Here is a 12,022-nt window from a genome sequence, read left to right as displayed (position 1 = left end):
TTGATTCAAATTTATTTGAACTCAAATCATATCACTTTTAGAGCCCATTTGGGACCGTAATCGAGCTACGACAGTCAGGAGACTGTAGTCGTGTGACAGTAATCTGAAGGACTATAATCAGTAGGCGACGGAGGTCAGAAAGACTATTGTCTGGTGATGATCGATGGTCGGGCTTGAGTCCGGAGTCAGTTGGTGACTAGGTGGAAGTTTGACGATAATTGGTGGCTGGGTGAAAGTTCAGCAAAAGTATAATGACGATCAGTGAATATGTTATAGTCAATGAAGAGCTTGGTGGTAAGAGAGGTCTCAATTTTCTCTTCCCCTCCCTTCCTTGTTTGTCCCCCAACCCCCCCCCCCCACACATGGACTTGTTGGATTCATTTCATCAAGCCACTCTATTCGACTATAAGCATGTCACATTTAGAGATCATTTGATCATCCAATTTATGATTTGAACCTTCCAACTGTGCTTCAGGTCCTCGATTTGGATCATTTGAGCTTGGATTGGGTTGAATTTGAAGTAATTGAGTTCGTCTTTTCGAGACGTTCAGTTGACAATGAGTTTGCTGAAATCGGAGTTCGAATGGTCCAGAATTTAATGTTAAAAGTTTTCAATTCAAATTTATTTCGAGATTCATGTTTGATTAGCTAAATTTTTTATGACATATCAAAATGGATTCATATTATTAAAATGCTCAGTTTAATAGAGAAAGGCGCTTCTTTTAATTAAAAGCTTGTTTGTTTCAGTGATATGCCGATAACATAGGTAATTAAAATCCAGTGATATGACGTCCTTTAGCCTACACCGAAGGGGGCTTAGGCTGAGGATTGATATGACATCAAGACAATGAGTGTACAATCGATCCACAACCAGAGCAAGGTGAGGGTTTCCAGTCGATAACACTTTCAGAGAAACATCCTCGCCATCCAATGAAATAAGAAAACCACTCCCCAAGCTGGTGGCGAGGGGAGAAGGAAGAGGGGAGGTGGCGGGAACAGAGCTAGGGCAAAAAAAAAAAAAACTAGCTGAACAAAACTCGTTTATTGATTCGCTTTACTTTGGTTTTGCTTGCTCATTCATTTGGCGATATTTCACTTATAACTCACTGGCTGCTAATTGGTTAAGATTTAAATATAACTCCCCTTGGAAAGCCCCACCCCACAAGTCATCTAAATTCTAGAAGGCTATAAGCCTCATTGTCTGTCGGATTAGGGGAAAAATTTTGTTCCATGTTTCCAGCAAGAATTACAAATGTTTGATCATTGGGACCCTTGGTGCAACGGCTTGGTAGTCTCAGAGTTTATGCCGCCATCTCCCTCGAATTTGCTTGAGGTTAATGAATTTATCTACAGGGGTGCTTGGAAGTTACTAGGACACTTATGCCAGTTGGCCTCACACCACATTACTTGGATCCCAATTCTTTACCAGCCCCCTCCCCTTTATCCTGGTTTGGTTCTGATAAACCTTGTTTCAAGACCTTCTGATAAACCTTTAACTGCTCTCTTTTGCCGACTAGAGGATGAAAGGATCAACCATATCTTCTTCCAGTGTGATTACTCGTTTATGGTTGTTTCTATTCTTATACCCTCCCTACAAAATTTTCTTCTTAGGCCTACCTTCAATTTTTTCAATTTTTTGAGGAACATCGGCGAGAAAGAAATTTTTGTTACCTTGTGGTTTGCTACTCTGTTTATTTTCTTTGGAGGGCTAGAAATGATATTCATTTTATTGGAGCTTTTATATATATACAATCAACTTACTGAAAAATCATCAATGCTATACGAGCTAAGGTCTCATCTTGGAAGAACTATGTAATGCTACTATCTTCTTACCCTCATATTTCGTATTCTAATTTTGTCTTTGGGGGCATTCAACTATGCCGCTGGAATTTTGAATTTCACCCCAAATCTCCCGGCTTTTGGCCGCGTGTGGGAATTCGTATGTGCTGCTGTCACCAGACGATGATGAGTTGAACTAACATTTGGCTGGTTTCTTCCTTTAAACAACCACATTGCTTTTTGGTTTGCATCTCCTTGGCCTGGCAACACTATCTTGTTGTACCCGTTGATTGATTTTCTATTTTGCACCGTTGGCAAGCAGGGAAGTTCTACTCTTCTCGAGTTTGCTAGTCTTCCTGATGCTCTTGAAGCATCTTTTTGCTTAAGATGTTAGTTCCTGTTTTACTGAGTCCGGGCTTTTTGTCTACCTTTCTCTTACAGGGTTTATTCTTTACCTTTTATCTTATTTTGCTTCTTCTCCTGTAATTGAGGTATAGAGTTGTTTTTTAGTTCATTTTGTAATCCTCTTTTTTCTTAATATATACGCCCCCAATTTCTCCCAATAAGCCATGCCACTAACAAGCCCAAAACAAAAATTACACAACTACCCAAAACGGCCGTTGATTAACAGAAGCTATGTCGTTCAAAAATCAACGGCGGTTATAAAACAAATAAAATAACAATTCGAGCTGATTAGCGGTTGCTAGTTGCTACAAATCTCGGTTTAAAAAAAAACAACCGGCAAATAAAGATTTTCTTCTTTGGTTTTATGGTAAGCTTAAATAAACCGGTTCAAACCGAAAACGGTTGATGTGCTCCGTTTCCGGTTCATGAAGCCATTCCTCTTTGGCTCAGGTGTTCATTACCTAAAACCACGGTATGGTTGCCCTCGTTTCCGGCCGACAACTCGACCCGGTCTTGGTCACCGCAGATCGGCCGGTCGAATCGCCAAACCGCAAAGCCCTACAAGAAGGCCGAGAGCGACCGACCTCTTTTGACGCGGGACAGAGAGGGAGAGAGAGAGATTGCGTGTGTATAAGAAGGAAGCGAAGTAGCTCCGAATCCGATCGGCTGCAATGGCTTCGCAGAGAGACCGCGAGAGCTTCGTCTACATCGCGAAGCTTGCTGAACAGGCGGAGCGCTACGATGGTGAGACCTCTTGAAACACTTACGTCTTCTCACATGGGGGATTAGGGTTATAGTTTGACGTTTGATTTATATTTTGGTCGAGGCAGAGATGGTGGATGCAATGAGGAAGGTGGCGAAGCTGGATGTGGAGCTCACGGTGGAAGAGCGGAATCTGCTGTCAGTTGGATACAAGAATGTGATCGGGGCGCGGAGGGCCTCGTGGAGGATTTTGTCTTCGATTGAGCAGAAGGAGGAGGCGAAGGGGAATGACCTGCACGTGAAGAGGATCAGGGAGTATCGGCAGAAGGTGGAGTCGGAGCTTTCCAATATCTGCAACGACGTTATGGCTGTTATTGATGAGCATCTCATCCCCTCCGCCACTGCTGGAGAGTCATCTGTTTTCTACTACAAAATGTAAAGATTTGAGTTAAAGATTTCCCTATTTTGATTTACTATCTTATATTTTATTTCGAGATTGTGAATATCTAAACATTATGGTTTTAGGAAAGGAGATTATTATCGTTATCTGGCAGAGTTTAAGTCTGGGAATGATAGAAAGGAAGCTGCTGAACAATCTCTTGAGGCGTACCAGGTCAGGGCCTTGCCTTGTTTTCACTCTTTTACTTAACTGTAAGTATTACGAATCTGCTCTTTAGGGCATCTCCAACCGATCTCCAAACGCTTGAATGGAGCTCCCGGCCAGCTCCAGCCGAACTGCAAAAGTTCCGCTATATGGCTGCGGGTGAACAGTGGTACGCCAATATTGGCGTTGCACTGTTCATCTCCGCCATTTTTACCACTCTACCGAACTTGTCGCGGGAAAAAAAGAGGCGACGGTTAACTGCAAAAGGGTGAAAAACGCGTTCCATTGGAGATGAAATCACGGCATTTTGTAGTTTCCGGCATTTTGGAGTGAAAAAAATGAGATTTTCGGTTGGAGATGATCTTAATACATATATTTCTGTTGTCTTCGCTTTTTTTCTTCACAGGTCAAAGCATGACACGTGTATTTTTGCTCGTCTAAGATATGTATTTGCACATTGACGTCACATAGTATTTCGTTTAGGTTCTTGTTTATCCTGTTCCTATTGAAACATTTTGATACGCTTAACATACTGAGCAATAAGAAGTTTGAGAGTTATCATTTATGTCTCGTCTAAAAGAACGCCACATCTCTCTGTCCCTCAAACGTGCTCCATTAATTGGCAGCGTTGGTTGGTGCTGCAAAAAATTAATGAGCATAAGCTTAAGGATTACATGCTCCATTAAGAAAATATATTATAAGTTAAATCAATAGGGGATAATTAAGGAATTTCATTAGTTTTTGGAACAAGTTGACAAAATAAATTGCATTCCTTGAACAAAACCTTAAAGAGTGAATTCACCCTGGCTTTTCAGTCTATTTTTAACTTATTTTTTCACCTTGGTTATTTGTTAGTTTCTATCTTTGGCAGCCCCCTGATCCATCAGATTATTCTTCTTTGTGAACCGCCTGATCCCATCAGATTGTTCATCTTTGTGAACTGCCTGATCCCATCAGATTGTCATTTTGTGGATATGCAAACCATACTCTGTCTGCGGTAGATTAAATTGTTCACAGACAATTGTTTTGAGACCCTAATGCTGGATTCTAGAGATTAATTTTTTTAATAATAATGCTATGAAGACTCCTTAAAGTGGAAAATTTGTTTGATGCCCATGCATAATGTTACAGTCGTCCCTACTCATTACTTAAATTATGTGAAATTACCTTCCTTATTTGACGGTGATCTTACTGAAGGCCATGGAGATTACCGGCCATACTCTTTTGATTGTTTCATTGACAAAAAGTGCATGTTTAGTTGGTGGGGGTGGTAGGGGTGGAGGGTAGTTGAGCCCCATTCCTCAAATTTATATTTTATGAATAAAAAATAGCTTTGTATTGAGTCTATTGACACTATTATTTTTTTTTGCACTTTATCTTTGTATAATTTCTTCTTATGCTCTTGTTTACAATCAAATCTAACTTCAATCTCAATTTGAAGTAGGCAGCTGAGTATGAAATTGAAACTAAGCAGAACAAACTAAATGCTTGCTCGATTTGGTTTGTTTTTTTGATTAATGGGAAAATGTTATATGATTCTATTTGATTTGGTTTTATCTTGTCTATTTTAAAATGGTTCATTGGTTCAGTGTATTTCTGCTTCGTGCGCCTAAAAGTATAATAGGATAAGGTTCATAAAATCAATTACAACACAAATGCATGGCTCATATGCATCATACACAACCTAAGCTGTGTTAGTCATACTACATAATTCTAAATGAACTCAAACCTAACATAATAACATTGATAGGTTTTCTAGTTTCCATTGACTCTTTTGTTTCACTAGTTTCTTTGCACAGAGTTACTCATATTTTATTGCATTCCCTCAACCAAAGGACTAGAACCACAGCTGGTTTGCATCTCTTTAGTTCTCTTTTCAAACCATGCTTTCTTTTTTCATGGATATGCTTCAAAAGCAAATGGGTGCTACTGAGACGCCACTACAAATCTACTTGTATAATAATCAGTTTGATATCTTTGCACAAGTTCTTAATCCGCTCTAGTTTGCATGATTGCTATCTACCGTGCATGTCTGCTATTCATTTCATCTTACAAAGAAACATAATGGTTTTTTCGATTTTCCCATGATTTGCCGCTTGGGTTCACTACTGCAGGGAAAATTCCTTATTCCAGTAAGTCTGTGATTCGAGATGATGTTATACATTCTACTTTAGTTAAATACCCTGTTAAGCATCTGCTGGTCATACTGGGATGTGGATAATAATAATAATAATCATCCTTTTGTGTTTGTTTATTGTTGTTTGTATTCTTGGGGTCTGTACTAGTCAAAGTGCATGTGTAATTGATGTTAGATAAAATATATATCTTTTATTGGAACAATTATATCATGGTTAGAGAAATTGTTACTTCTCTTTTAGATGAAAATATTCTGGTTAGTGAAGTGTTCCAATAGCTTTCCTAGGATTTATGTGACTATAACTTGTTAATTGGTTTTGGTTGCAAACTTCATTTCAAACCACCCGAAGCTTATTTTTAAGCTGAGGATTGTGAAGATAATAAGTTTTTTTTTTTGGTATAACCAAGCTTCTAAGTTTCTTTGAGATTGATTGCAACATGATATTAGATTCAAAAAAACCATTGCTTGGGATGTGGGATTGATTTTTTTTTTTTTTTACTGGTCAATATGAAGATGTGAATGGAGACCTTAGATTTGTAAGATTCAATTATGCATTGAAGTATTATTCGGATTGCTATAAACCAGCTTCTCCAAGGGATCTTTTGGGATTTCCCTTAAAAATATCTGGAAAGGAAATTCTGATTTAAAACCTTTGATGCTTGTCTTTGACTCTTTTTTTTTAAGCTTACAAGGCTTGGTACATATGGGACTATTCTTCATTTAGAAGTTTAGAACATTCTTGGGCATTCAGGAAGGAAAATTACTTGATATGAAATATCTCTTACACGAAATAAAATCCAATTGATTGGTAGTTTCGAATTATTTTAAATTAGGAATGTGAACAGATGGATGTGGCATCAATTTGGATGAACCTTCTGTCTCCAGTTAAAAATGCTCTCCAGTAGAAAATGCTTGTGCCTGATGTTTCTTGTTGAGTTGATCATGAATTTGTGATTTATTCTCTTGTGTCTCAATATGAAATGTGAAGAGATCATCAATGCCAAAAATATTTTATTTTACCTTATGTGTTTCTTCCTCTAGCTACAAGATTACCCGATTCCCAAGATATAGATAATCGTGTACATTTATAGTTTTAGCTTGATTGCATGATTTAATTATGGGCTTATATTTCTGACTAATGTTTCTAAGTTATCCATGATCTCTGTATCTAAGAGGGAAATCCCCATTTTGTGTCTATTCATCTGTGGATTGGTTATGCTCTTTTCCTATTTTAACATGCTCTTTGAAACTCAAACTAGTGTTTGTTCCTTTATCATTCAGTTGGGCTTTTTTTTGCGAGAAATTGAGAGTTTTATTTGTGTTGCCGTATGGCATAATAATTTGATTAAATTCTTTCATCAAACTATTTGCAGGTGGCTTCAAGCACAGCTGAGGCAGATCTATCTCCTACACATCCTATTCGCCTAGGCTTGGCACTGAATTTTTCAGTCTTTTACTATGAGATTATGAACTCACCTGAAAGGTGTTTGATCCTTATGATATCAGAACTTTTTGAGAAATTTGCTGATATTTATTAAAATAATGATGCCATCATATTAATTTTGTTACGTAATGGTTTCCAGGGCTTGCCACCTTGCCAAACAAGCTTTTGATGAAGCCATTTCGGAGCTGGATACCTTGAGTGAAGAGTCATACAAGGACAGTACGTTGATTATGCAACTTCTCAGGGATAACCTTACCTTGTGGACCACTGATATCCCCGGAGATGAAGGTTAGTTCTGCTAGAATCTATTCATTTTAGATTAGCTGCAGTGCTTTGAATTCGTGATGCTTGCATAGCGTCCAGTGTTTAATTCCTAGTATTATTGAAACTGTCGTTCACCTAGCTATTCATTAAATGCTGGCTGATTTATTTTGTGATTCCAACAACTCATTTTAAAAGTTCATAAACTTTTTGTCTCTAAAATTTTGATGACTTGATTTTGTGCTAAAGGTGAAGAAGATACTTATGCGGACCTGTTTTTTCAGAAACTAATTGAGCTTTGAATGAGAAAATTTTGGGAAAAGAAATGCAAAGTCTATTATACGATAAATTATGTTGTCTGAAATGATATTTTTGATATAACAAAATTAAAAGGGTAAAGCATGATTTGCTGATCAACCACCTTATCTCTTCCAGGCTATTCAGGCATAGTAATCATGAGATGGTTTCCAAGGTTTAAATCCTGGTCATATTCCATAGAAAACCTTGTTTTAATTGCTAGGTTAAATTCAAGATTTATTTAGTATCAAACTAATAAAACAAGCTATATGCTAAATGAAATGGTTAGAGAATAGGAATAGTAGTAGGAATAATTTCAAAACTTATGTTAGATTTATAATTTTTTATTTTTGGATTCAAACAATGAAATCATTGGGGTAGCTGATTGAATAAATGAAGTATGAGAGTAATTACATTAATATTGAAGAAATAGTAAGGTTTTGTTCTATACTAATGAACAACAGAGACTATTGTGGATGTAACGTCATAAAAGAATGAGATGAAAACATAAAGAGTTGATCTTTATATGTTTTTTTCATGAACATTGGATATGCATATGGTACAATGCAGTGTGTTCATAAAGGTGGGATGGAGTTTGCTAGGTTTAGGAATCTTTGTTTAATACAAAATGAAGGGGCAAATAGGTGTTGGTATAATTAGTACTATTAAATTAAGAGGTTATATTGTAATGATTTATGATAAAGATAGTTATAACTGCTACAATAACAATATCAAGCTTTTATTACCAATACGTGGAAATTATTGAAATAATTGTAGGTCTAGAGTGTCCAATAATGTTACATGGATCTTTATGTTGGGCCCCAAAGAATGTCTAAATAAATAATTTAATTTTAATACCAATTAAAATTAAGAATGTAAGATTGATGCTTGTTGGTAAAACCAGTTAGAATTAAGTGAAAAATAACTACATCAAAGGAGTTTGAAACTTTGAATAAGATGATTTTGAAATAAGATGATTTTATTCATGTTTAAATTGTCAGTTGACCATATGTGGGCTTTGAAATAAGATGATTTTGTTCATGTTATCCATAAATAAATCTTTAAGAAACAAGTATTAGATTAAAACACTTCCTTTATATTTCACAATAGATTTAAAAACATCACCTTTAAATTTCCACCTCATTTGAGGACTTACTATTCCTAGTTTGAGGTTTCTTATGAATTTATAAAGATCTATTGTGATGGCTCGTATTGTATGTTTCGACTAGCTATGATGTTACTTGAAAAAGATTTAGTTCATATGCTCAGGGGAAATATTGGGGGAATAGTGACAAAATTAATTAAAATCTCATGGTTATATCATGTTGGGTATGTTGGCATACCTTGGTTTGAATAGTCAATGGATGGTGTTTTGTTGATACTTGACATGAGGGTTTTTTGCATCATCTACGAAGATCTTAAAGACCAGGGATGAAAAATTATCAAGGAGGAAAATTTGGCAACCGACCTTGACTAAGAGAAAAGATTCATACCCTATCAAATACACCATACAACTCAAAGTGCTATACACAGGGCATTTAGATAAACATCTAGGCTTTGCTCTTCTTCCAAGTGAAGCAAGATAGTAACATTTTAATCATAACAATCAAACGCAAAAAATGGTTATCTTATCCTTTTCTCACATATGATATATGAGTGTGATCATATAGTTACATTGATATGATATTGATTACTTTATGAGCTTTGGTTAAACTTTAAATTTGACTCTGGCAAGCTTGAAACAAGTGATGAATGTGTGACAACTTTGAGCATGTAATAGATGTTATTCTTTTGGATTTTTTTTTTCGTATTTTAATATTTTTGGTAAGAGGACTCCTGTCTACAAAGACTTGATAATGGATGTGAAAAATCTCTCAACTCAAAATTTATTTATTGTTTTGCCCTTTATTTAGAAAAGTGTGGTTGATTGATGGGGGCTTTGAATTCCAAAGGTTTATTCCTCATTTGAATTTCAGGAGTATTGGTGATCATGATGATCCCTTAAATTTTGGTATTTGGTTATTGCACCCCATCAATAGGATGGTGGAGCTCTCAATGCTATATTTAGTTATGAAGGCAATGGACAACATTGTTAATCCATTTATTTGTGATTTGTAATAATTTTCACCATCATTAGGGGATGAAGATTTTGAATTTGAATTTTAAAATAGGCGTAGAATAATGGTGTTGTTTCATCCGGTAATGATGGATAATGATAACACCCATAATTAGGTGGTGAACCTTCTGGGTCTTTTATATTTTATATTTTTTAAAATCTTTATATCAATGATTTGGAGATGAAAATAATGATGCATTTGAGGGCAGAGCCATAAAGCTTTTTTTTTTTTACTTAGGATTATTTTATTTTTTGGTTCTTTATGGAGATGGTGATAATTAATCCCTCTAATTATTTTCTTTCAATAATTGCATCTATTATTGATGTGATAAGGACATTGTTTATTTGAATTTACTAGGGGTTTTTCTACATATTTGGTGTAGTGACAATGTTTCTCTTTAATGATGTTTTTATAGTAATTGTACCCTAAGTGATGAAGAGCCTTCTATGTTTGGAGTCGATGGAAATAGTGATATTGCTCCCTCCAGTTACAAGTTTTGGTGGTTGCACCCATCATTAAAAAAACTAGAGACTTTAGGGTATTCATATTCTGTACTTGTGACTTCTTAAGAAGACATTATTGATTTAGAGGAAGGCGACCACCATACCACTACAAGTGGGGCACATAACTTTGGTCAAGAACTCAATTGATTTTCTATATATGCGCATTTGTGCATAAGAGCTAGCACTGCATGATTTATTGTTGATTGAAAACCCTTCCAAAAGTTTGTTCTTAGGAATATCGTGCTACTCTTCGATTTTATCATATTTTAAGACAATGGAAAGTCTTAGTTGACAAATGTAATATTTAGGGACTTAATTTGTATTTGATTTATTCAACCAATTTCAACTCAGACTATTAGTCTGACTACCTTAGTTTGAGCCTTTGAGGGCAAGATCTTGGATTTAAGATTTACCATATTTTATAATCCGAGGATAATTGAATTATTAACTCACAAATTGTAGTTGATACCTGCTGTAGTTTAGCGTCATTATTATATCTCTTGAGTTTTATTTTGTAGTGTCAATGTTATGTAATATTCGTTGAATAACTAGAGATGGTTCAAGAACAAGACTTGTCAACCAACTTATTGCATCCAATAAGGTTTGAAATTATGCAATTGGATATTGAGGTGTTTTATTTCCATGTGGTGAGACATAAGTCTCAAGGCTTTTTAAGATGTGAGCCTCAAAATTAAACCAATAAATTAATGACAAGTATTACATAATATGTAACATACAAACACAAAATAAGATATTAAAATAAAATCATAAAAAGTCAAATTCAGGCCATTAAAACTCATTCAATTTTACAACTAATGCTAAATAAGTCGTCTCTCTTACTCTTAATTCAACATAAACAAGTAGTCTAATGTCATAATTTATGAATTTAAAATTCTCTTGTTCTTATCGAGGATGTTCATTAAAATCATCATTCTAGTTAATTGATTTTTTTCCTCTCTCATATTAAAATTATGAAAACAGGTATCCAACAGCAAGAGGAGAGCATTGAAGGAGAAGCGGTGGCAATAAGCTATGATGAAGATACAATAGGATTGGGTAAGGGTGTAAAGGTTTTGCGTCGTGTGGGTTGAGAGTTTGAGGTTTTGTGTTTCTTTTCAAATTTGGTTTGGTTCATGTATAGTAAATATATTTAATTATTTATAAAAATTTAAAATTTAAAATTTAAAATAGCTAAAATACTAATTTTCAATTCTTAAGCCTCTTCAAAGTTGCGTAAAAATTGCACCGAGGCTTGCCTTGTGGCGCATTTCATCCAACTGATGTGTAAGCCTCATCTGGTAAGCATGAGGCGTACTTCTCATTGTTTTTTTATTTTATTGTGTTGAGTCAGCTTCTAATTCCGCAATTTTAAACCTTGGCATCCAACCAGTGTGACCTGGTTCCTTAGGAGGATAGTTGACTCAATTAAATCTATATGAGGTTTTATTTTATTATTTAGGACTATGATTGTTATGAATCTGATAGGTACCACTTGAGTATTTCAAGTGATTCCTATCGGATCTAAGCCAAATCGCAACTAATCCGCTGTTTTCTATGAGAAAACAGCCACCAAACACAAAAACAATAGAGAAATCTGAGAGAAAACGTAGAAAAAATAGGAAAAACAATAGCAAACGACTGAATTTCAGTAGTCGATGCAAAAGACAAGAAAGATACAAGTTTCCTTCAATTCGAGAGGAAGGAATAACTCTCCAAATCTCTAGCTGTTGCCTAGAGCCCAAAAGGAAAACTTAGATCTCACAAATCACATTC

The 12,022-nt window shown here is 35.5% G+C and overlaps 1 protein-coding gene across 1 annotated transcript in view; it reads left to right on the top strand.

Annotated features, from left to right (window-relative positions):
• Positions 1-2,815: 2,815 nt before the first annotated feature.
• Positions 2,816-12,022, top strand: part of LOC110114004 (14-3-3-like protein C) — a 13,830-nt gene continuing 4,623 nt past the window's right edge. Inside the window, exons 1-6 of the mRNA XM_020846752.2 lie at positions 2,816-2,928; positions 3,015-3,321; positions 3,412-3,499; positions 7,001-7,110; positions 7,211-7,359; positions 11,231-11,305. Coding sequence (XP_020702411.2) covers positions 2,856-2,928; positions 3,015-3,321; positions 3,412-3,499; positions 7,001-7,110; positions 7,211-7,359; positions 11,231-11,305 — 802 coding nt within the window. The 5' untranslated portion in view covers positions 2,816-2,855. The remainder of the gene's footprint in view (positions 2,929-3,014; positions 3,322-3,411; positions 3,500-7,000; positions 7,111-7,210; positions 7,360-11,230; positions 11,306-12,022) is intronic.

This window comes from Dendrobium catenatum, unplaced genomic scaffold, assembly GCF_001605985.2.
Source record: "Dendrobium catenatum unplaced genomic scaffold, ASM160598v2 fragScaff_scaffold_621, whole genome shotgun sequence".
Lineage (NCBI taxonomy): Eukaryota > Viridiplantae > Streptophyta > Magnoliopsida > Asparagales > Orchidaceae > Dendrobium > Dendrobium catenatum.
This window is presented reverse-complemented; position numbering and strand designations above follow the sequence as displayed.